We start from the raw sequence: 24122 nt of genomic DNA on the forward strand, positions 1-24122 counted from the left end.
AGGGCGATGCGTGAGATGTGGAGGCTTTCGTGAGTCCATTAAAAGTTATGCGCGTCATAGCTGCATCGAGTTAGGCTCAAATGTGGAAAAGGTGCGATTGGCTAGCTATCACGACTGAACAAGGGTCCTGATCGTCTGGTGGGGCATTCATGCCCTCAACAGTGCAACATCCGAATTGTCATGCTCGCACGATCACGTTTCCTGGAAAACCCACCATCCATATTGGTCACTCGAGCCGGCCCTACTCAACTTCTGGTCACCAATCAGAAAGCGTAACCGTCTATCACAACAAATAATCCAGTGCTTGGTGCCTAGTAGCGCCAATCGGTACCTTCAGACGGCACGTGAAGATAGCAACTATTTGGCCTATCAGTCTGGACTGATTCAAGTGAAGATACAAGCGTTCTCTTGGAGATTTTAGAACATCCATAGTCGCCTCGAGAATCCCACATCAGAAGCTCAGAGGCCACTTGAAACCACCCGCCTGAACCACCCCGGGAGCCGCAACCATGAAAATCGCCTGTCTCCAATTCGCCCCAGAAGTTGGACGCGTCCAAGAGAACATCCAAAGAGCCGAAAACATCCTCCAATCCACCGCCATACCCAGCGACCTAACCTGGCTCGTCCTCCCTGAACTCGCCTTCTCAGGCTACAACTTCCAGTCGCTCGAGGAAATCAAACCTTTTCTCGAGCCTACCACATCCGGCATCTCAACTCAGTGGGCACAGCAAGTAGCCAAACACTACAATTGCCACGTTACAGTCGGGTATCCGGAGGTTACTACCCCAGATATAAATCCAGAGGACAGTCAAACGCAGTATAACTCCACCGTCACCGTATCCCCAAAAGGAGAAATATTGCACAACTACCGGAAATCCTTCCTTTACTACACTGACGAAACATGGTCGTCCGAGGGCCCGGGTTCGAGGTCGCATAACCTGTCCGACGCTTCATCACCTGATCCACCTTTCTACGCTGGCCAACTAGGCGATTTGGGGAAAGTTACCATGGGGATATGTATGGATATCAATCCCTACAAATTCGTCTCTCCGTGGTCTGATTACGAGTTTTCTTCTCTCGCCTTGTCATCCCAGTCTCCAATTGTTTGCATAAGCATGGCTTGGCTATGTCATCTTACGCCTACGGAACTCATGCAGGACCCATCACAGCCTGATATAGCGACGGTAGCGTACTGGGTCGAGCGTTTTCAACCGCTCGTCGATGCGAAAGGGGATAAACCCATCTTCGTTATCCTGGCAAATCGGTGTGGAATGGAGAAGGGTGTCTGCTATGCGGGTAGTAGCACGGTTTTGCGGATTGAGAGGGGTGTTGTTAGTCTGTATGAGACAGCGGGGAAGAGTGAGGAGACTTGTTTGATTGTGGATCTGACTGAGCGGCCGAAGTTCCAGGTGAGGAGTGGACGCTGATGGGGCAGAGGACGTCAATATTAGGGCTTGCTTTTTGTCGCAAATTGGCTAATCTCCACATGCGTAGCACAGTTGGCACAGAGATCCAGAGATCTTCTTGGAAGCGTCCTTCGTCGAAAAACCTTCTTTGAAGAGGTGGCCGTTGGAGAACCTTCGTTTCAGGAAGCGGCCATAGATTTCCTGGCATCGTCGAGAGCGACCAAGAACATGTGTAGATGGAAGAAGCATTGAAGGCGCTGTTGGAAGACTGGATAATGGTTGACGATTGCTGGAACCGCGTCGACATCACGAGTGTCATTAGTAGATACAAAAATGCTGTAATACCAACAGTCTTCATGAGAGTATTGTGGATGTGCATTCTTCCCAGGCTCATCTGTCCCTAGACAATGGCAAGCCAGGAACGGAGTCTAGCGTCATCCCGCATTCGGCGTTCATGGCAAAAGCGACGCCCGCTACGCATTTCGCATCTGTCTTTATTGTGTAAAGCTCCACATCACAATAATCAGCACTCCAACAATTGTTCATTGTGACCCAGCAAGTGGTTTCATTCATCACTGCCTAGGATCTAAACCATCATGAATCGATTCCTTTCATTCCCATTTACAGACCCAAAGCGCCATGAATGAGAGGTAGGTAGGTATCCGGTAACGTGAAAAGAAATACCACCCATAGCATCCCTCGTTTGCAGATGTACTTCGCTTAGAAGACTGGTCGCTCGGTTCCCGCCATGTGCGAAATTCCCAATGTGATCGCTCGTTTTGTGTAGAGAGGATTGTCGTTGCAGGAACAAGTAATAATTGGGAATCGAGAGTCGAGTGAGGGATGGTTTGTCGGGGGCGATACGCTTAGATACCGAGACGGGTCTTGCGCCAGTGTCGTCGCTTGGCGTTGTACCTGTAGATGCAATGTCAGTCTCGTGCTCTCACTATCGTGTCGTGGTGTTGCTCGTAGTCTCCCGTAGCGATGATCGGAAGCGGCGAGAGTGTGCGTATCGTGGGCGGAGCGTACCTGATAGTGTTGCCGGTCCTCAGGCGAATCCACTGAGGGATGGGGCGGTTCTGCTTCTGCGCGCGCGCAAGCTTCTGCTTGGTGCGGAAAGACTTCTGGGACTGTAAAAGTGTCAATAGTTGATCCTAGATAGGTTCGCACCCGCGGGGGGTGATATCATACCGGCATCTTGACTGCTTGTTGTGAGTAGTCGGATGTCGAGAGGTGTTGTCGTTGTCGGAAAAAAGCGTGGAATATTGATCGATGTTGGTGCGCTTGGCAGGCGGCAAGCAAAACTGGCTAGGCTGTGTTGGGTGCACTAGCGGGGCTCTAGCATCATCGCTGCCTTTATCACCTCACTTGCAACAACATCGACAATTCGCAACTGCGAACCCTCAAGTTACCAGAAGAGAGGCCTGGAGATCTAACGGAAAGACTGTTACGGTGTGCTAATGATAGACACAGCTTTAGGTTTTAGCCTTCGTGGCTTGTACGTGGCTCTACAACGTGACCCGCGTTGTGTAGATGTGCATGGCTAATACTGTACAGACTATACAAAGTCTGGGGCTTGCAGTGTAGACTGTGGTATCGGGGACCGTGACGGCAAGCTGAGTTGGGCCCAACACCACCACTCAAGGTTGCGATTGGACTGTGCCCCGCTGACATATGACGTCGCTACGAGAACATGCCTAGGTATGACATGATGCTGTGCCACTCAGTTTGAGGGACGGGTTTCGAGATGGGGCTTTGTATTATTGCCTGGCCTCGATTGTATTTGGGGAATCTAAGTTTTGAGTCTCTTACAACAGTGAAATCACCCGTCTTCAACAGGGTACACATCCGGGTAACTTTCGCTCTAGACATCACTAGTATCATCACTAGACGCAGAAATGGAATAAGGTCAGAACGGTATGTCTTTCTTTTCTCAGTCCGCAAAGTATTCGTTCGTCTGTTTCAGTCTTCGTCGCAGTGGGGGGCTAGGTTCTTGTTTGCGCACCGAGGAAGTTCGAAGATCAACCGAGGGATGGGCCGGTATAAACAGTGCTACGCCGCCATCAGTTTGGGTGACTGCGAATTTGAGTTTGAGTTGAGTCTACGCCTCATCTGGGTCAGATTACGCAGTTGTGTTTCTGTGCCTCAGACGGGGCGGGTTCGTCTTGAGTACCATCGGCAATGTTTGAAGACGAGCATATGTGTCGAGAAGGAAGTTGAGTATAAGAAGATGCACTTGACGGCCGGTCTGGATGTCAACATCTTTCAGGTAGTCTCATCATCACACTATTCTCTTGATCTACTATCCTCTCAGACTGCGTCCCAATCTTTCTATTCCAGTCATGAGGATTTACTTGGCAACAATCCTCCTCTTTCAGATGACATTATCGAGATTTTCCTCTAATCATAACGCCATAGCTACTCTCGAGGCAACAAAAGACGAAGAAGCACAGCAGAAGGATACAATCACATCTGTCAACCAAGATGCCCCTCATTCGACACCCAAAGACGCTTCACGCATTACAAACACTATCGAAACGAGACAAGACGCTTCAGCGGAGACGAAGTCATATATGGTCTACGCATCCGACATCCATAATGAAGCCCAAGTCAACGAAACGCGGACTTGGCTTGAAGGTCTGACCAAAGATAAGTCCAAAATGCGTGAGGAGACAAGGTTTCCATGGGATACACCCGAAGATATCCCAGAAGACGAGCTTGATAACTACGAGGTGCCGTATGCATGGTTCTATGTCATGCTAGATCAAGCAGGGTACCAAGAGGTCTCAGCGAAAAAGGAATGGGTAGAGGGCATTCAAGATATGACCACTATCCACTCAAGCCCTATGATTGCTATCCCCAACTTGAGTTCAAGGATGACGAAGATGCTAGAGTCTTTCGAGCGAGATAAGGGCGAAGGAGCACCACGGGATGATACAGTCACGTCAATCAACCAGTACACACACTCACATGAGCCCAGAGATGCTCCGCTCGAATCTACCCCCGTTGAGGTGCGGCAAGACGCTCCGTCAGAGACCCTGACGTACACCGTCTATGCAAGCGACATCAACAACAAAGCTCAGGTTAATGACACGCGCTCTTGGCTTAAGGGTCTAGTCAAGGACAAGTCCAAGTTACATGAGGAGTTGGGGTTTCCCTGGGAGACACCTGAAGATATCCCTGAGGACGAGGCAAGTCTTCAACATGACAGATACATGTGAAATATACTGACATCTTATCATTACCTCTGCAGCTTGAAAGATTACGCGAAGAAGACAGATGGGATGAAGGGCTCGATGAAATGGAAGTGGTGCGTGCATGGACAGGCGTCGTCTTGGATCAGGCTGGGTACGAGGAAGTTGCGGCCAAGAAAGAATGGGTAAAGGCAATTGAGACTGGCTACCAAGTAGTCGAGATGAGGGCACTTCCCGAAATCGAAAATAAAACGGCTCACATCTTGGAATCTCGGGAATTTGAATGGGGGGACTGGAAGAAACAGGAGATGGCGGCACCGGAGTTAGTCCAGGCTAGCTGTTACGAGTAAGCACCATCCAACCTCACACTGTAAAGCATGACATATCTAACTTTTTTACTTTGAAGAGGTGGTAACATCGCCGACTTGTAAGCATATGCTAGTGCTGATATAATTATTGTTCGCCGCTAAGTAATGCTAATGTCGGATAGAAGCGATTTTGTTTACGAAGACAGAGCTGGAAAGGGAGTTTTCGTGTATGTCATAGATACCGGAGTTCAGATTGACGTGAAGAATGTATGTAGAGCTCTCTCCTATATATCGTGACTGTTATATTTACTCACAATTAGGATGCCGACGAAAAGGTATTTGCCGGCTTTGACAATGAGGAGGACAACAGTGGGATTCTCGAAACAAGACAGTTCCGCGATCAAAGTGAGCTGCACAATATACGGCACGATCATTCCCCTAACGGCCACGGTACTATGGTAGCCTCCAACATCGTCGGGCAATGGGGGACGGCGAAAGGAGCAACCTTGGTGCCAGTACAGGTCGTGAAAGGTGTCAACTATGATATTGTCCAGGGAATCCGCCTGATCTGGAGACATGTCGGAGCACACAAAACCTCGAAAGCGGTAAGCACAATCTCCACCAATCTTGGTACAATCCCAACGTCTCCCCATCGTATTGGATTTTAATAGGTTTATACTAACTTTGAGTCTTTTCTCAGATTGCAGTCATGAGTGAAGGCATAGAATACGAGTATCCATCTGGCGCTACTAAAGGCAGGACGCGAGCAGAAGCAAAGAACACACAAATCGGTAGAGAGCTGATTCGCGAGATCAACATTCTGTTCTCGTATGGAGTTCCCCTTGTTCTTTCGTCAGGCAACGAAGGCGAACAAGAAGGCCGACAAGTCATTGACCATATGCCGCAAGTTTCGGAGGCTGAAGACTTCCCCCTTATCAACGTCGGAGCGGCCACTCTTGATGGTAAAGCAGCGCCCCTTTCGCAAGGTCAAGGCACGCAAGATGGCACACAACTAAGTATTTACGGTGTTGGCGTTGATGTCCAAGTCCATAACCATGTAGATGGTCCAACCAGGCAGATCTCAGGTACATCCTTTGCTGCCCCTGCCGTAGCTGGTATCATCGCCGTGCACATGAACTATCAGCCCTGGGACCAGAGCAAGAAAGGGATCGATCGAGTAAAGGAGATCAAGCGATGGATCACCACATCCGAGTCAAGCTGGGAGCGTGCCACAGATCCCGACAAGCAAGTCAACATGGTAAGTTCAGTGACAGCAACCCGACCATCATCTACACGTAAACCACAAAACGCGACGAAAGTGCTAACCACTCAACAGATCTGGAATGGCGCAGACAAAGCAGCCCACGACAGCGTTTCCAACAACCAAGCACCCGAATCTTCCTCCCCAGTCCAAACGCGCACCTTTGTTGTCGGTCTCGAACAAACAGCATCACCAGACTGCGAAATCTATACTCCCTGGGGCGTAAACCAACTTCCCTCCACCGTCTGCAAAGCGCTACCCAGATATGAGAACCGATACTTCTTCTATCGCCTCGATGACAACGCACAAGAAGTCGACAGCCTGTGCACCTCTCTACTAAACGACTTCCACCAAGACAACCAAGGCGTTACAAAGGATGAGAATTTATTCGAACACCCAACGTGGCCGGTAGGAGTATGGACACTGAGTCTCTTTGGAGAGGAGTTCACGTATAAGAATAATGGACAGAGTCCTGGGGCGCTGTTCAAGGGCGAGCAGCAAATTGGTTGTACGGGGGATCTGGGGAATCATGGTAAGTTTTGAGTTCTGGAGTAGGAACTTCGGCTATTGGCCTTTCGCTAATAGAGACTTGCAGATCCTAAATCGGATGAGTGGTGTGAGGATAACTTGACCAAGTCCCAAGGTCGCCGTAGGAAGCGAAGGCGGCTTCTCGCTTGCGCGTGGTGAGGGACGTACGTACGATGATGGCGACATGGGTATTTAGTTTTTCCTTTCTTCCTTGTTTTCCAGTCGGTCTCGTCTGCTTGAGGTCATGTTTTTCTTCTGTAAGCCCCTCTCATTTCGACACTCGCTACTGCAGCCACCATATTTCTTGCTTTAGAAACAACATACACTACACAAGTTCGAGAAGGCTTAAGAGACGTTTAGTTCCGAAATGCGAGTATACTTGTATGATGCAGTATTGTGCTCCCAGCTTCGAGCCAGGTTCGTTCTATCCAAGGCCTTTCTATTTGATACTATATACATTGCCGGCTCAAATGCCAGGCCCATCTTGCGCTCACTCTTGCTGCGACATATGTGTCGGAAAGTTATAATCCGTATAATCGATATGTACAAACGCTCGATCAACGTATGGTACACTCTCTGTAGTTTTATTAGCTCATGTATCTTTAAAAAGATAGAAAGGAGGGAAAACTTACCAAGCACATATTGCAAACTCTCGCCCAAATCATGGCTATCCCTCAAACTGAGATTCTCATCAACCACGATATCGACTTCGACATTCAACTTGTCACCAGCGTGATAGGCCTGCAGTCCTTGGATTCTCTTGATAGACTTTGCAAAGCGCATCGTCATGTAAAGAAGGATGTTCCGCTCATCCGCTGTCGCACTGGCGCCGGTCAAGTTTCGGATGTGTTCTGCGGAGGTAGCACTCCAGTTGATGATAACGTATGCGGAGAGCAAGATACCACCGAGCGAGTCGAGCCACCAAATCTTCGCAAAATAGCCCACGAGCGGGAAGAGGATGGAGAATGTGTTGAAGACAACATCGGTTTTTGCGTCTTGGGCTAGCGCTTGAACGGAAGAGTTGCGGATGAGGCGGCACCAAAGCCAGCAGAGACCTTTGATAACGACTGTAGCGGCCATGATGGCTACAGCGGGAATAGTTAATTGCACAATTGTATGATCAGGTCCAGAGAGTCTGGAAATGCCTTCGATGCCGACTTGAAAGAAGGATGTCATCATGATGACGGAGAAGATGAGTACGCCGATGGGTTCGAGACGTCGACGACCAACCGGGTAGGCGTATCTGTCTTGACGCGCGATCATCCATGATGTAAACCATACAATGGCGGTAGAGAGGAAGTCAAGAGCTGCGTCGACTAAACTAGCGACTACGGAGAGAGACGATGTAAGGACCGTGACAACGATCTTCATGATCAAGAGGGCCGTGTTTGCACTGAGGTTGACGTATAGTGCTAGCTTGACGATAGGGCTTTCGGTGTCTTCGTCTTCTTCCGGAACCCAGTCTTTTAGCTCGGAGTTGGCGATTTCTAGGTCATCTTCATCTTCTATAGCGTCGTCGTGTGCGAGGAGCGGGGTGTTCTCGTCTGCTTCGGGGACTTTGTAGAGATTTTTGGGTGTGCGCTTGACCATGGGTTTCTGTGCGCCATTGCCGTTATTCAGACTACCTAATGAACCACTTCGCCCATTCTCACTGTAATAGCCAGGTGTGTTCGTACCATTGTTACCATTGCCGGGTGTAGCGAGTGGGGTGGTGGCAGCTGAAGATTCTTCGGTGATGGTAGTCGGGATCTTGACGGCGCCGGATTCAAGATTCGTGTACTCTTGAATGAGATTGTGAGGGAGCGAAGAGTCCAACAGACGGTCGATGTACAAGTAGTGTTGAAGGAGCTGGTTGTTGCGCTCATAGTATTCGCGTATCGGCTTCTTCATGCCTTTCAGCTCTTCTTCCGTCTTGTAATACCTCTCCCACTTGTACCTGGGATTAGAATTGCCAATCAGCCGCTGGCTTCTCATCTGCGGCGTGTTGAGCACATGCGCGCCTATGCTGCTCCTCCGATCTGAGTCCCGATCATAAGGCATCACAAGCCCGTGTCTGTATGCTTCCAAGTCTTCATCGTCCGTGTCGCTGCCCCGGCGCTCACTGCTGCGTATAGTAGACGGTCGACGCGCGCTGCTGAGTAACGAGGGAAGGTGGTGACCGCGCGTGGATATTGCAGATGCTTCGTTCTGAATAGGGTTGAAAAGCTTTGAACTTGCCAAACGCGGGAGGCTCGAGGAGCGCGGAACTGGCGAAGGCGACTTGGGCGGCGGTGGAGTGGACGGATAGTCAGTCATGGCTGCGATTGGAATGCAGTCGCTGAAAAGGCGTGATTAGAGAGCCAATCTCTTCGAATCAAATCCCTACGCGCAGACGCGACAACAGGAATAAGCCAACCTTGTGCCGTTCTCTTATCTCTGTGGCGCACCGCGATGAACTGCGGTAGAGAACTTGAATGGGTAAGCGCGCGCGTCAACCGAATTCAATTGAGATGAAGGGCGATGCGAGTCGTCAAAAATAGATGTTGTGAAGCATTTCAGCCGTGTCAAAAGCCCAAGGGACTATATGAACCATGGTGCCGCCGACGCGTGCGCAAATGTGACGAGCAGGTTCGCCGAAACAAGAGGGTCCTGCACCGGAGACGGGATCGACAAATCTGTGGCCCACAAATCCTTGCACCTGCATCCACTTTAGCTATGGCCATAGCTTCCCACTAGCGATCTGGGGTTCGTGAGCCGAGACATCACCGCAAGATTTTGACCATAGTTTCGTCTCCTAAGTTTCACGCACTCACATATAGCTCGTCTAGAAAGACACTTTGATTCGCTTCTACTACGGTATCTTCCGCTAAAACCGCATCCCATTCAATTTAGCCCATTTTGCCGTTCTGTGTCCGCTTTGCTGAAGACCCACACTGACCGGCAGTCTCAAGTAATGTACTCGTCCCCACGATGGTACAGTAGCGCTGTTCCAGGTCTCAAACTCCTGTCTTGGCGGTCCATCACATCTCAGAGGCCGACATAGAATCTTGGACCCTTGACACGAATCTGTTGGTCATTTTCCGTGTGCTATAGCGCATACTCGAGAATGCCTTCCCCGCCTATTCCCCGTCACGCTCCTCTGTCATGCCCAAGGCATTTTGTGTGCAAGTATCGATTAGCGCGGCGAAGATATGCGAGTGGTCGCGAATGCGTTTTCGACACTGCTCCTTGTCGTGGACTAGATGCTCGTGCAAGACGCAAGAATGGGGCATAGCGTCCGCTGACCAAAACTGGGCACCCTCCTTTGCTTCCGGCCACAGCATATCCTTACATCTCTCGGCCTGCACAACGGCGACATCGAAGGCAAAGTCTTCATGCATTTCCTTCATCGTCCGCAGTGTGGTAGCGCAGCTCTTCCCAGGGCTCGAGAGCCAACCGTAAGCTGTGGTAAGGACTAAAAAGCGAATGAACTTGGACGACGGTGGCAGATTTGCGTACGCAAACGTGAGCAGGTCTCGTTCAATATCGGGGAACCAATTCCATGCAATTGACTGCATGACTAAGGCAGTCAACACGTCGTCTCGTAGTTGAGGCACGTTATACTTGTCGGCGAAGATGTAAAGGCGGAGGAAAGAACCGAGCATCAGTTGATAATTATCCAACCACTCTGAGTTCCCATAACATAACATATTCATCTCTTTGGTCATCATTGACTTGTGATAGACGCCTGGTTCGTCGAGTGCTGGCATACAAGCCGGCTGGCATTTTGTGTCTGGGCTGCTTCTCGTACTCTCTGCGGTCTTGAGCTCTCCATGAACCGTGATGGATATGTCCGGGGCCTCTGTTGTTGATTTCCCGAGGAGTGACACAGGTTCAGGAACCGATGTGCTACATGACTGCTGATTGAACTGTGTATAAGCCCACTGCAGAAACATACGGAAAGTTTGTTCTGAGACATCTGACAAGGACAGAAAGCGATCAGTGGCCTCCTTGAAAGAACCATCGAACGCGCTACGAAAGTACGGCGAGAGAGCGGACATATGATCGCGGTAGACGGAGATGTTGACAGCTGTATCTGCTTCGCCGACGCACACGATAACTGTGTCGAGAGCCATGGTCCTGCCATACGTGTTAGTTCTGGTCCGAATGTCACGACATTGCTAGTATGTAGTGTTATTTACAGAAAGTTGGGAACGATCCTTGCGCTATTTTGTAGGTTCAGAGGCCATCGAGATGAATGTGGTTGGGTTGGGTTGGGTTGAGCGTGTTTGTTGCTTTCTATCATCTGCAATCGTGAAGTGATTCTGTTCAGGAAAAATATATTATATTCCTGCTCTTACAAGCGAGAAAGTTGCATTAAAATGAATTCACAAGGCCTTTGCACGATGATCATCACCGGCAGGATTACAGATCCATCTACCGTTTCCACCAATACGTTCGGTGTGTTCTGAATCCATCTTTGCATATCCGCTATGTGACCGAGGTTCTGAGATGCTGGAAAATAAGGTGGTAGAGATGGGAAGGCTGGATTGAGATACGAAGAACGTGCAAATGCGCAACAGTCGCATATCATATACTTAGACGCCATGCGAGAAAGTAGGGGAGGCGTGGTAGACCGACATCAACACTGCCACCAAAGCTAGCATGATTGGATATGCCAACATCCCTCTCCTCTCCTCTCTAGCCTTTTTGCCGCCCACATGTTAAGCCTATCCTAGCACGCCCTGTGTATAGAAAAACGCCGCCCAATGCCATATAATACACAACTCCTGTTTCCACAGGCACCTGTCCTACAACCCCTCCATGCTCAACCCCGGTGTCGCACCTCTATATCTCTCCTTCCTCGCTTCAATCTCCTCCTTCATCCTAGCCTGCCTCTCCTCCTTCCCCACACCCCTAACATACTGCAGCAACCTCAGCGCACCCGTCGGCGTGACACCTTCGACGCGTCTCGCCATACCCACGCTTTCCGGTCTCGCCACCTCCAACGCCCTCTTCTCTTCGAAACTCAGCCCAAAGATAGATTCGTAGTCAAGATCAAGCGGCAACTTGAGGTTTTCGTCTTTGAGCCACCGAGCTTGTGAGGCGGTTTGGTAAGCGACATAGGGCGCGTATGTGGCTTCGATATGTACGCGGTCTTTTATGCGTTGGGCGAAGTCTTTGATCTCGGGGAGGAGACTTGCGAGGCTTGATGGGGTAGTGTTTGGTAGACGGAGGAGATCGTAGGCGGAGCGTTTTGTGCTGTCGTTTCTTACAGAGAAACCTTCTTTGTTCCAATCTGTCCATCCCATAGTCTTGGACTGCATAATTTGTGTCAAAGTAGCCATTTGTTCAGCTTCGTCTTCAAAGGCTTTCCAGCGGGAATCGCCAACTACGCCGGCGGCGCGGCCCATGGCTGTGAGACGGGTGTCGGCATTGTCGGCGCGGGCGGACATGCGGTATTCGGAGCGGGAGGTGAACATGCGGTAGGGTTCCGAGACGCCTTTTGTGATGAGGTCGTCGATCATGATACCGATGTATCCGTCTGCTCTAGTCAAGACCATGGCTTCCTTCCCTAAACTCTTCAAGCCGGCATTGATACCAGCGATCACACCCTGGCCTGCTGCTTCTTCGTAGCCGGTCGTACCGTTGATCTGGCCTGCCAGGAAGAGCCCTGAAATGTTCTTCGTCTCGAGTGTAGAGCGGAGATGTCTTGGGTCAACGTAATCGTATTCTACACCATAACCAGGCTGCAACATGGTCACGTTCTCAAGTCCCTTGATAGTCTTGAGCATAGTATTTTGTACGTCTGCGGGAACTGTGCAGGAGATCCCGTTGGGGTAAATCATATCGCTGTCGAAACCTTCCGGCTCCAGCCAAACGATGTGTGATGTCTTATCGGCGAAGCGTATCACCTTCGACTCTAATGAAGGGCAGTATCGAGGTCCTTTGACAGTTTCGCGGATGTGTATCGATTTGTCGAGATTGTTTCGTATCACGTCGTGCGTTGCTTCGTTCGTTCGTGTCTCGTGATTCAGTAGTTGCTTCTCAACCTGTACGCGCTCGTTCATATAGCTGAATGGCATGGGTGGGTCGTCGCCCTCTTGTGCTTCCAGAACTTTGTAGTCGATCGTCTTCCCGTCTAAACGTGGTGGTGTCCCTGTCTTCAATCTTCCCATTGTAAAACCGGCATCCTTCAGACTCTTACTTAGTCCAAAGGTCGCAGCTTCGCCCATACGACCCGACGGATATGACTCAAGCCCAATGTGTATTTCACCACCAAGAAACGTGCCAGTCGTGATAACCACATTCCCCGTTGGTATAATTTCCCCACTCTCCAACCTCACTCCGGTAATCTTCCCATATTGGCCCTTGGATCCCTCCTCCTGCGTCCTGTCCACGATGATATCCGCCACACTGCCCTCCACAACACTCAACCCCTTGTATGCCAGCATCTCATCCTTCATATATCTCTTATACAACGACCTATCAATCTGTGCTCTGGGTCCCCACACCGCAGGCCCCTTCTTCCTGTTCAGTACCCTGAATTGCACACCCGCTTTGTCCACGATGCGACCCACGACACCATCCAGCGCATCGATCTCGCGAAGCATAGTGCCTTTTCCGATACCGCCGAAAGAAGGATTACAGGAGCAGACACCGAGGTTGTGGACTGAGGGTGTGATAAGGGCCGTTCGTGCGCCAGAGCGGGCTGCTGCTGCGGAGGCTTCGCAGCCTGCGTGGCCGCCGCCGATTACTATTACATCGTATGGTCTATGTGAGAGTCAGAATTGGTTAAGTGGTGAGGTGTAAGAGTATAGTGGCGTACCGATCTGCGCCGGACACTGTCGCAAATGTGCGTGGGCGGCGATTGAAGCGGTTTAACGACCGTACACGAGGCGCATGGCCCCAGAGCTGACGCGCTGGTAAGGGCACGACTCTGTGCATTATGTAAAGTTGCTGTGTTGAAGTTCAGACGTCGTGCTACAAAAAGTTGAGGTGGGCCAACTCGGAGGTCTTTCGTTCGCCGCATCACGTCCGTGCACCGGTGGGCAGTCTGGAGAGACGCAATACTCAAGCTGCGCAATCTACGCCTCGAAAATTCGACGCAGTGACACTGAGGATCTTCTTACCATGATTATATTGGACGTAGGTATGAATCCATGCGTTCTGAAGAAAAAAGGTATCATCCAGTAAAGATCCGAGCCACGCCACTCTTAGAGTTGAGATCATACAAAGTGAACTTCAGTCCATAGTCGTACATTCAGATATCGTGAAGAGAAAACCCATAAAGAGATCCCACAGCGCCGCGCAAAGATGTGTTCCCTCGAGAACCCTCTGTTCAGTACACAAGGTGTGCAACTCAGAAATATTGTAGAACAAATGCCGTTGTGGATCATGATAAACAAGGTACCAGGCAAAACTGTCCGTTTAACCAGAAGCTTCCTGGATAAGGCCCTCGTCGTTAGTCTCGGGCTCCTCGGTACGAGGGCGAGACAAGACATCGAAGTTACCTATATCAGAATTAGCATTACGTCCCCCCAATTCACCTAATTCTCGAAAACGTACGTGCAACCAAGCTCAAATTGCTCTTCTTGTTGCCCTCACTGTCAAGGTACGTCTCCATGCGCGCATCAGCGTCAACATAGAGCATCGATCCCTTTGGCACGTTCATCAGGAAATCCTTTTGCGCTCCTTGCACGAAACTCGCAATCCGGAACCAGCTTGTCTTCTTGTCCTCGCCCTTACCATAGCTCGTTCCAACTACATATCGTACTAGTGTCCTGTCGCCGGATACGGTGACTTCTTCTGGCGCAACACCTAGACGGCCGATGACGGTCATGCGCGCGATTTGCGAGGGGCGGGTGGAGGAGAAGCTGCGTGTGAAGACCGAAGTGGGTGCGCGAGCCGCAGCGCGGAAGGTGGAGGAGAACATCGTCGCTATCGTTTTGTGGCGGAATTAGTGGGTTGCGTTCTTTTTGACGAGCGGTCGAATTGGCGGTTGTGGGGTGGAGGTTGTTGCGATGTTGGCGGGTGGGGTTGTTTGCGTTTGCTGATGTGGAATGGGGCGCGACGCGGTTTGGGCCAAGTTGGGCTTGGACGCTAAGGGGCGCTGACACGTGCGTCCCTGTCGTTCATCTGCACATCATCTCAGTGATCTACCAGTCGTCATCACGTGCGTTCGGGAATAGCCTAACTGCTCTATAGTCTCTTTTGCTATCGGGTATATGCTTTTGTAATCCAAATGCCTCTTCTAGGCGTTCCAAGTCCCTTATAGAGTCTCATCTAGCGGGCTCAGTCCCGTTTCGACTACCACTTCGCCTTCTTCTTCTCCCTCTCATCCTCCTCACTATCATAATCTTTGTAGATGCCAACTGGTTGAGTCTTCTCCCACGCACCCGTAAAGACAGCCTTCTCTCCCTCTTTCAGTGCATACTTGAGCAGCGCCTCCCGAGGGTCCTCGTCTCTCATATCACTGCCTTCGATCTGCTCCATAACATACTTCTGATCAGGCGTTGACTTCGCAAAAGGTGTCGTAGCTGGAATATGCGGTCTCCGTGGATCTCTGCTCTTGCCTGATGCTGTGAGACCGATGGTGGGATGGCGCGCAGAGAACGAGGCTGCGTTGCCAGAGGGATCGTGTGCTTCACCGGCCATGCCGAGCGGATCCATGTCTACGGTGAGAGACGGGTCATCGTCCAGATGTCGCTTCTTCGGTGCCTTGCTGAGAATGGTGAGAGCGCCAGCATTGGAGAGCTTAGGGTTGAAGAGGATTGTCGTCTGGCCGTTGGCTGAACCTGTGATAATCTGATTGAGCCTAGGATGCCAGTTGACAGTGATGAGCGGAGAGCCTGGGGTCACTGGTGTAACAAGCTCCGGGCGAAGAGTTGCTGGGTTAAGGATGTGTAGATGGCCGGTCTCCGATCCTGTGACTATGCTTTGCGAGTTGGGCGCAAACTTGATGTTTGATGTGGGATATTGTGAAGACGTTGAGGGATGTGACGTGGTGTTGAGGGGCGTCTTGAACTTCCTCGTATCCCACAGCTTGATTGTGTCATCTCCTCCTCTTGTTATAACCAGTCTGCCATCTGCACTAATATCCAATCCGCTCGTCCATGTATCCCTTGCATGTGCTTCTTTAATCTCTGCTGTCGGCCGGTGGTATGGACCTTCGCCACCCCACATGACCAAACTTCCGTCTAGTGCCGCTGACACCAGCATACTGCTTCCTCCTTCAGCCGCAGCGCCCCATGCAATAGCTGTCATTCTTGTCATGCCTGCGCTACCAGCAGCTCTTGACTTGTGTACAATGACTTCCTCCTGCTTCATCCTCTTGTTCACGTCCCATATCCGCACCGTACTGTCTGTGCCTGCTGTAGCAAAACGGTCGCGATTTGTCGGATGCCATGCGCCGCTCGTGATTTCAGCCGTGTGTCCTTTTGTGTTGTGCTTGTCCCTCAAGTACATGTCGCCCTTAGCAAATTCTGATATAAGTTCTCCATCTCTGCTGAACAGTCTCGCCTGTGATGTTGCAGTGATACACAGGAACTGTCCTCCAGAGTGGGGGCCGAAGAGTACCTGGTGTATCGAATGCGACTCGGCGGTTTGCGAGGGCTTCGTGGTGAAGGGATCCACCGTCTTGAATGCGCGGATAGTACTTGGTGTCAGCGCACTCAGATCATGCAGCTTGAGAGTGCAGTCATTCCCTCCGGTCACCAGCCGCGTGCCAGATGTATCGAGCGCAATCGTCGTGACTGCGCGGTCGTGCGTCTTGACGATCAATTCGTGAGAAACCGGGTATTCGTCCTCCTCATCGCTCATATCGCTATCGTCGTCGTCTGAATCTTTTCCTTCGTCCGAGCCGGCCTCTTTCTTTCCCTGCTTGCTCTCATCGACTACTGGCCTACGCGCGCGCTCGATTTGCGCCTCGACGTTCACAGAGCCATCCTTTTTTCCAAATTCGCTGGGGAGATATTGCTTGAGAGCGTTTTCGTCGTCGGCAGAGAAATCCATTGTCGTGTTGTATGCATAGCACGGTGGCTCAAGTTACTGGTGAGTCGATAGCTGGTCGCGAGAAAGTTCGAGGTGAAGGCTGCAGTATGACGCGCCGCGCTAAGATAGGCGACCGAGCCGTCGGGACTACTCTCACCCATTGAGGTCTCTACTTTCTCATCTCAGCAACATAATCATCGATGCCATTACTAAGGTCTCTCAACACTCCAAGTATTCTCAAGGCTTACATTAGAGTTTTGCCTAGGTTCTCCATACCCCGCTCGTCTTACGCACCACGACATGTCATGTGTGAAAGTGTAATGTGCGTCCACGCAAGACGATGCTCATATAATCGTCAGGCGGCTGTCATGATACTGGTGTCAGCTAGCAAGCACGATGTTCATTGACTGGGCATTTGCTTGCATGATCATACATACTTCTACTGTTGCCCGAATTTTGTCCGGGGCACTCATACGATCACACCAGCAGCAGCTCAAGGTGGCGGCATCGTCATGCGCCAAGTACTCCGCCATGGTTCAGCCACAAACTTTGGTTTGAACAAGTATTTTAGCGCGTGTAAACCTCACATTGCCAAGAGCTCCGCTGGGAATTCCATTGCCAAGTTCTGAGTTGGGATTCTAGATTGTGGTTTGCCATGGTTCGCACCACTCAGGGCTTCCCAAACTCCGACTATCCCGGGCCGACGTCATGCGTGCACCTATAACACCATCAATTCTCCTTGGCAACACCTTCACGCTCCTTGTACCCTCAGCCTCAACACGTAATTGTGTCTCCTCGGAGCCATCATCTCGCTTGGCAAGCATCGTGCCTGTAGCATATAAGTAGTTTGCTACCCCGCCCGACTCCCATCATGTACCTCATTGAATATATACACCGTTCAATACAGATATCACAGATCCTACGAGAGCGATATCTACCATGTCTCACCACCACCCCGGAACCTGGGCGAGCAAGAGCGACATCGACCCCACCAACGCCCCTTGGGCGGTCACAACTCATCTCCTCGCCATCAACCATGAACAACTGCTCCGCGTTACGAGACACCCCTTCCTCGAGCGTGCTGCAAAGGGTACCCTCCCAAAACCTTTGATCGCACAGTGGCTTGCAAACGACAGGCAGTACCTTCAAGGTTACCTCGCCACTATCAGCAACACTCTAAACCTCATCCGCAATACACACAAATCGACGACTACACCTGGTGATGAGCCAGACATTCCGACGCGGTTCATCGCGTGGTTAGAGTCTGGTATTAAGAATGGAGAGAGGGAACTTCGATTCTTTCAAGAAGTTGCTGAGATCTACAAGATCGACCTCCCTCCCTCGCCGCTACAGGAGAACGTCAAATCGGAGGGTCTTCGTCGCTACGAAGCGCTATTTGCTAGTGTTGCTTCCCAACAACCGAACACATTCATACCTTGGCTCGAAGGTGCCATCTTGCTATGGTCAACCGAGAAGGTATATTACGAAGCTTGGTCCTGGGCTCGCCGACAAGACGCCCAGTCTTCTCCTCGAAACTACGACAACGACCAAGACGGTGGTGCAATGCGCAGAGAGTTTATTCCCAACTGGTCAAATCGCGATTTTCTCATGTTTGTTGAGCAACTTGAGCGCATCCTCAATGAGGGTGTAAGCGACGCCGTTGGTCGCGATGATGGAAGATGGGCAGAGGTCAAGGCTAGGGCGGATCCCATTTGGAGAGCGCTGCTCGACGCCGAGGAGGCGTTCTGGCCAGATGTACATGGTAGCGAAGGCAGTCTAATTGAGCCTGGTGTTCAACGCGGCCTCGATGGCAAGATGGATGGAACCACCTTGCGCAGTACCGGACACAATGAGATATTGAACAACAATCAGGGGGTCCGCAGTGGGGATATTACTACTTTACATAGTAACGAGCATGGACAGGTAGTGAACTAAGAAGGCTAGTCACTGAGCAATAGTTTCTATGCAGAATAGGCACATTCTACTGGTCTGGATTACCTTCTGTATAAACAATGCAATAAATTCATAACAACTCTCACACCTGGCATTTTTCCGTGACATGCCGTATGACTACTGTCGCGCTACTAGATATTATAGGCCAGCCATGTCGCACTGCTGATGCGTGTTCAGACTAGAGGACGGCCCGACAGAAGTTCCGTCGGGGGTGGTCCATGCGTCCAATAGCTTGGACGCCGCGAAAATACTGCGAAAAAGTTCGAGAACATCGCATCGCCAATTGCAACACCACCAACCGACACAATAATCGCCATGGCTCTCGTGCAGACCGACCCCGACGCGTATGTGATCAAGCCAGCGGCGGCTGCGCCTGCCATCGACACCAGCGACTGGCCGCTGCTGCTCAAGAACTACAGCGACCGTATGCTGCAGCTTTCCCATAGCTCCAGAATGCTCTGCTAATGCGCGTACAGTGCTCGTTCGCACATCGCACTACACTCCCATCCCCAACGGATGCGCACCGCTATCGCGAGACCTCAAGTCGTACATTAGCTCAGGTGTCATCAACCTCGACAAGCCTTCCAACCCATCCTCGCACGAAGTCGTGTCATGGATCAAGCGCATGCTGAGGTAGGAAGACACTTCGCGACTATTTCTATGCACATTCAGCTAACATGTCTTAAAGAGTCGAGAAGACTGGTCACAGTGGTACTCTTGACCCCAAGGTCACCGGTTGCCTCATCGTCTGCATTGATCGCGCCACCCGTCTTGTCAAGTCTCAACAGGGAGCCGGAAAGGAGTATGTTTGTGTCATCCGCATGCACGACAAGCTTCCCGGAGGCGAGGCACAGTTTGCGCGTGCCCTTGAGACGCTCACCGGAGCTCTGTTCCAGCGCCCCCCGCTCATTTCCGCCGTCAAGCGTCAACTTCGTATCCGAACTATTCATGAGAGCAAGCTCTACGAGTTTGACAATGAGAGGCAGCTCGGTGTCTTCTGGGTCAGCTGCGAGGCTGGAACCTACATCCGTACTCTGTGCGTGCATCTAGGTCTTTTGCTTGGTGTCGGCGCCCACATGCAGGAGCTGCGCCGTGTCAGGTCTGGAGCTATGGACGAGACGAAGGACTTGGTCACTCTGCACGATGTTCTCGATGCCCAATGGCTCCACGACAACAACCGCGACGAGGCCTACCTGCGCAAGGTCATCGCACCTCTCGAGAGTCTTTTGATGAGCTACAAGCGCATCGTTGTCAAGGACAGCTCTGTCAACGCCATCTGCTATGGTGCTAAGCTCATGCTTCCCGGTCTGCTGCGATTCGAGAAGGGTATCGAGATCCACGAGGAGGTTGTCCTCATGACCACCAAGGGTGAGGCTATCGCGCTCGCATACGCGCAAATGTCAGCTGTCGAGATGTCATCGTGCGACCACGGTGTTGTTGCGAAGATCAAGCGTGTCATTATGGAGCGCGACCTTTACCCCAGGAGGTGGGGCATGGGCCCAGTTGCCACCGAGAAGAAGAAGATGAAGGAGGCTGGCACTCTCGACGTAAGTGATCAACACACTAGATTTGCGAGTGCTATACTGACATGTCCAGAAATTTGGCCGTCCCAACGACAAGACCCCTGCAAAGTGGAACACCGAGTACAAGGACTTTAACAGGAATGACGTCGATGGCGCTTCTGCACCAGTTGCTGAGACCACATCCACATCTGAGGTTCTCGCCGCTCCTGCAGTCCCCGCGACCGGCCTCGCCCCTGCTGAAGAGGCTGAGGCGGAAGCTGAAACCGCCGACAAGAAGAGCAAGAAGCGCAAGAGCCGTGGCGACGGTGATGACGAGGGCGATGAAGACAAGGCCGAGCGCAAGCGCAAGAAGAAGGAAGAGAAGGCTGCGAAGAAGGCCGCCAAGAAGGACAAGAAGAAGAGCAAGGGTGATTCTGACAGCGACTCCGACTAAACGATCAATATCTGAACGATGGACGTCCGAAAAAAGCGACAGCGCTCATCGCTGTTGCCTGTACAAGCGCTGTACACCAAAAAGTGTACATGTCATAGTTACTACTACTCTATCCTTGGATACCAGCTTCTTCAAATGTAGCATACCGGAAAATGGCGTTAGGGATCATGGGCATGCCGGCGTTTTTTTGGCGCGTTGAAGCTTTCTGCGACAAAGGTGGTCGATTGCGTGTTGACGTGCGATATAGCTTATTGCTAGACATGTTCAATTCACTGTTTAAACTTCATCTTTCTGACTCTTCTTCATGGTCATTGCTAACCTGCAGTGATCTGTGTACTATGTATTCATGCTCGCGTAAGCTGTTGATATAAGTCCGAAGAGTCTTCAATGAGATACTAGGTGGACTTTGACCAGACCATGGCCATGGAGTTATCGAACCATCGCTGGTGGAGTTAGGCTCTATGTTGAGGTACGCTTGCAGTAAGTCAGTGGGTCAATAGCATTGAGAAGCTAATACGCTGTGCCTATGAGCTGTCATTGAATCGTTGTGCTGTCGATGCCATTGCTGCTGATGTGTAATAGTCCCGGCCGTACATGGAGCAAAACAAGGGCTCAAAGACATGCGATGTGGCCGTCACGTCCATGACCATGGAGCTATGCTAATGTCATGCATTGCTACCCAGGGTTTTATGAGGGTATTTACGCTATTACTAGCAACACAACGCTATCATGCAACTCTGGATAGGATGATCGGAACGCAAGCGTATTTCCTAATCACCCTGCCCCCGCAGTATGTAGTTGTACATGCATACTCTTTCGGAAATTGATGATGAAGTCGTCTAATATTATGCATTGTAAGTCCATGATAGCTGCGACGTGCTACTGTGTAGAAGTGAAGCTTCTCGGACTGCAAAAGCGGGGCGCGTCAAGGAAGACCACGAGGAACAGCAAGCGCACGTCGAGTGGAACGCGACAGCACATTGCTAGGTACCCGTGGACATCAATTCGATGCATCCCCTGTGATACAAATTCAGGTTTCTAATTTTGAGTTAAAACGCATGATGCACGACATCAGTGATTGTGATTGTGTAGATATGGTATTGTTGTTGAAGCTTCTCGAACCTTCGCTTTCTTCGCTCCGCGTCAGGGCTCGACGTCACCGCTAGCGCCGTTTGGCAAGTGGAGAGACATCCAAAGCTCGAGTGATAAATGCGACCCAACCTCATAAGCTACGACCCAAGACATTCACGAACACTGATTGTGCATATACGTGATACCCTCCTCTTGTAATTACCGGACTTCAAGATGGTCAAGGAGTCCAAGCTCTACGATTCATTAGGTACGTTTGCCTCGGATATACCCCTCCACCACCTTGCTCTGCTAGAAAGCGGGTATGCCAGGGCCCAGAATGCTCGAGGACTCGGGTAGGCACATTAACTCTTGCTGACTTATTTCTAGGTGTATCGGAAACCGCAACGCAAGATGAGATCAAGAAAGCATACCGGAAGGCGGCGCTGAAGTGGCATCCCGACAAGAACAAGGACAATCCGCAAGCTGCTGAGAAGTTCAAAGGTACGTACACTACATCTCTAGTTCACTTAGAGAAAATATAGCATACTAATAGCACATCTAGAATGCTCGCAAGCCTACGAGATCCTCTCCGACCCTGAGAAGCGCAAGACATACGATCAATACGGTCTCGAATTCATACTACGCGGCGGCGTACCACATCCTGAAGATGCCGGAGGTGCTGGTGGAAACCCATTCGCAGGCGCAGGAGGCGGTGGCGGCGGAGGCTTCCCCTTCGCGTCAGCTGGTGGCATGCCCGGCGGCACACGATCGTTCCACTTCTCGACAGGCGGTGGCGGAAACGGCTTCAACTTCTCCAACGCTGACGATATCTTTGGCGAGTTCATGCGCAACAGCGGCGGCGGCGATGACTTTGACTTCGGCGGCTTCGGCATGGGCGGTATGCCTGGCGGAATGGGTGGCATGGGCGGCGGTGGTGGAGGAGGTGCAAAGGGCGGCCGATTCCGGGGCGGACGACGAGCACCAGAGCCTGAAGTCACAGTTGTGGAGAAGCCGCTTGCAGTGAGCTTGGAGGAGCTGTACAATGGCACCACCAAGAAGCTCAAGATTAAGCGCAAGACATACGATCAGGGTACCGGCAAGCAAAGTACTCAAGACCGGATTCTGGAAGTGCCGATCAAGAAGGGGTTGAAGGCAGGCAGTAAGATCAAGTTCTCAGATGTGGGCGACCAGGTGGAGGGCGGAACACAGGATCTGCACTTCATCGTCTCTGAGGTAAGTCTGAACTCTTCTTAAACTCCATGCGGAAGCTTCTACTAACAACACCAACAGAAACCCCACGCAATGTTCACCCGCGAAGGCGACGACGTCAAGCACACCATCGAAATCGACCTCAAAGAAGCCCTCACAGGATGGCGCCGAACCGTCCAAACTATCGACGGCAAACAACTCAGCGTCGGCAGCGGCGGTCCCACAGGTCCCACCTGGACAGAACGATACCCCAACCTGGGCATGCCCAAATCTAAGAAACCCACAGAGCGCGGAGACTTCATCGTCGGCGTAAAGATCAAGTTCCCAACAAGCTTGACAAGCGCACAGAAGGAGAAGTTGAAGGAAATACTATAGTGGACAGATTGGGCATGGTGATGGACGACTTTGATTCTCGTATATCTTTTTGCATTTCCTTATTCTTTTTACACCAGGCAGAAGCCTACATAAGCTCGAAGCGAGCGAAACGAAGGCGTTGGCGGAGTTTTGATATCTTGATTACGAATTGGGAGGTGGGAGGAATGGCATACTGGTGGAGACGAGAAGATGATACATGAAGTAACGCGTCTATGATAGACGAATCAACGACTCATTACATTGCGCAACATGTGGTTTATTTATGTGTGAAGACTGCTACTGTTCCTTCCCCAGCGAAAGAACGATGACTAACGGTACTTAGCGCGTCCATCTCGGAGCTTCATCCTTCCCACTTACATTCACCAGCCATCAACCCTTCAATAACAGCGGACACAAGCACCCGCCTATGCCTCAGCCATCAGCTTCGGAGACTTTTGCCAGCATGCGCCACAGAGATGCACCACCCGCGCTGCAGGGAGAATGCACGCTGCCCCACCTCTTGGCATCCTCCTCCTTACTTGCACGCTATAAGATGAACTTCTTTACTGATTAACCTACACTTTGTTCGTTTCCTTCATGTTCCGAGCGTATGCTACCCGATAGAAATGGATGTCGAATCTCTAGAAAGTGGATCCGTGGACCCGTGGGAGGATTTCACGGCTGGTCTGTCCTCGATCACCAATAACAAAAATGATAACGAAGGCCATAAGCCTTGCCACCTGCTTGCTACAGATTGGAGAATGTATGATGTTGAAACAAACATTACAAAACTCCGAGCTGGAGCAGCGGCTGCTTGCCAAGACTGTAGCCTTGTACTTGATGCTATCACCAGCTATAGTAGCGGGCGACTATCAATGGAAAACATCATAGAAATTGCTGTGCTATCAAGATCTCAACCCATACGCGTTCA

At 51.0% G+C, this 24122-nt stretch overlaps 9 protein-coding genes across 9 annotated transcripts; 5 read left to right on the plus strand and 4 right to left on the minus strand.

Moving 5' to 3' along the window:
• Positions 1–509: 509 nt before the first annotated feature.
• On the plus strand, positions 510–1427 carry ALTATR162_LOCUS11832 (uncharacterized protein; the record flags this gene model as incomplete). The annotated part of the gene is made up of 1 exon (XM_043319474.1): positions 510–1427. The coding sequence occupies one exon, from the start codon at positions 510–512 to the stop codon at positions 1425–1427; it is 918 nt and encodes a 305-aa protein (XP_043175409.1).
• A 1439-nt stretch (positions 1428–2866) lies between these two features.
• Positions 2867–6856, plus strand: ALTATR162_LOCUS11833 (uncharacterized protein; the record flags this gene model as incomplete). Its single annotated transcript, XM_043319475.1, has 9 exons — positions 2867–2904; positions 2964–2989; positions 3825–4623; positions 4686–4946; positions 5091–5175; positions 5229–5513; positions 5609–6166; positions 6245–6701; positions 6765–6856. 9 exons carry the CDS (start codon positions 2867–2869, stop codon positions 6854–6856), a joined length of 2601 nt encoding a protein of 866 aa, XP_043175410.1.
• A 331-nt stretch (positions 6857–7187) lies between these two features.
• Positions 7188–8992, minus strand: ALTATR162_LOCUS11834 (uncharacterized protein; the record flags this gene model as incomplete). Its single annotated transcript, XM_043319476.1, has 2 exons — positions 7188–7273; positions 7330–8992. 2 exons carry the CDS (start codon positions 8990–8992, stop codon positions 7188–7190), a joined length of 1749 nt encoding a protein of 582 aa, XP_043175411.1.
• Positions 8993–9795: 803 nt separating this feature from the next.
• On the minus strand, positions 9796–13603 carry ALTATR162_LOCUS11835 (uncharacterized protein; the record flags this gene model as incomplete). Its single annotated transcript, XM_043319477.1, has 3 exons — positions 9796–10795; positions 11582–13429; positions 13485–13603. The coding sequence occupies 3 exons, from the start codon at positions 13601–13603 to the stop codon at positions 9796–9798; spliced, it is 2967 nt and encodes a 988-aa protein (XP_043175412.1).
• A 483-nt stretch (positions 13604–14086) lies between these two features.
• On the minus strand, positions 14087–14591 carry ALTATR162_LOCUS11836 (uncharacterized protein; the record flags this gene model as incomplete). Its single annotated transcript, XM_043319478.1, has 2 exons — positions 14087–14169; positions 14225–14591. 2 exons carry the CDS (start codon positions 14589–14591, stop codon positions 14087–14089), a joined length of 450 nt encoding a protein of 149 aa, XP_043175413.1.
• A 374-nt stretch (positions 14592–14965) lies between these two features.
• Positions 14966–16669, minus strand: ALTATR162_LOCUS11837 (uncharacterized protein; the record flags this gene model as incomplete). Its single annotated transcript, XM_043319479.1, has 1 exon — positions 14966–16669. One exon carries the CDS (start codon positions 16667–16669, stop codon positions 14966–14968), a length of 1704 nt encoding a protein of 567 aa, XP_043175414.1.
• A 918-nt stretch (positions 16670–17587) lies between these two features.
• Positions 17588–18583, plus strand: ALTATR162_LOCUS11838 (uncharacterized protein; the record flags this gene model as incomplete). The annotated part of the gene is made up of 1 exon (XM_043319480.1): positions 17588–18583. The coding sequence occupies one exon, from the start codon at positions 17588–17590 to the stop codon at positions 18581–18583; it is 996 nt and encodes a 331-aa protein (XP_043175415.1).
• A 333-nt stretch (positions 18584–18916) lies between these two features.
• On the plus strand, positions 18917–20557 carry ALTATR162_LOCUS11839 (uncharacterized protein; the record flags this gene model as incomplete). The annotated part of the gene is made up of 4 exons (XM_043319481.1): positions 18917–19025; positions 19078–19234; positions 19290–20148; positions 20198–20557. 4 exons carry the CDS (start codon positions 18917–18919, stop codon positions 20555–20557), a joined length of 1485 nt encoding a protein of 494 aa, XP_043175416.1.
• Positions 20558–21862: 1305 nt separating this feature from the next.
• On the plus strand, positions 21863–23212 carry ALTATR162_LOCUS11840 (uncharacterized protein; the record flags this gene model as incomplete). The annotated part of the gene is made up of 4 exons (XM_043319482.1): positions 21863–21896; positions 22016–22129; positions 22191–22861; positions 22919–23212. The coding sequence occupies 4 exons, from the start codon at positions 21863–21865 to the stop codon at positions 23210–23212; spliced, it is 1113 nt and encodes a 370-aa protein (XP_043175417.1).
• Positions 23213–24122: the final 910 nt, after the last annotated feature.

Source organism: Alternaria atra, assembly GCF_907166805.1.
Source record: "Alternaria atra isolate CS162 genome assembly, contig: 37, whole genome shotgun sequence".
Taxonomy (NCBI): domain Eukaryota; kingdom Fungi; phylum Ascomycota; class Dothideomycetes; order Pleosporales; family Pleosporaceae; genus Alternaria; species Alternaria atra.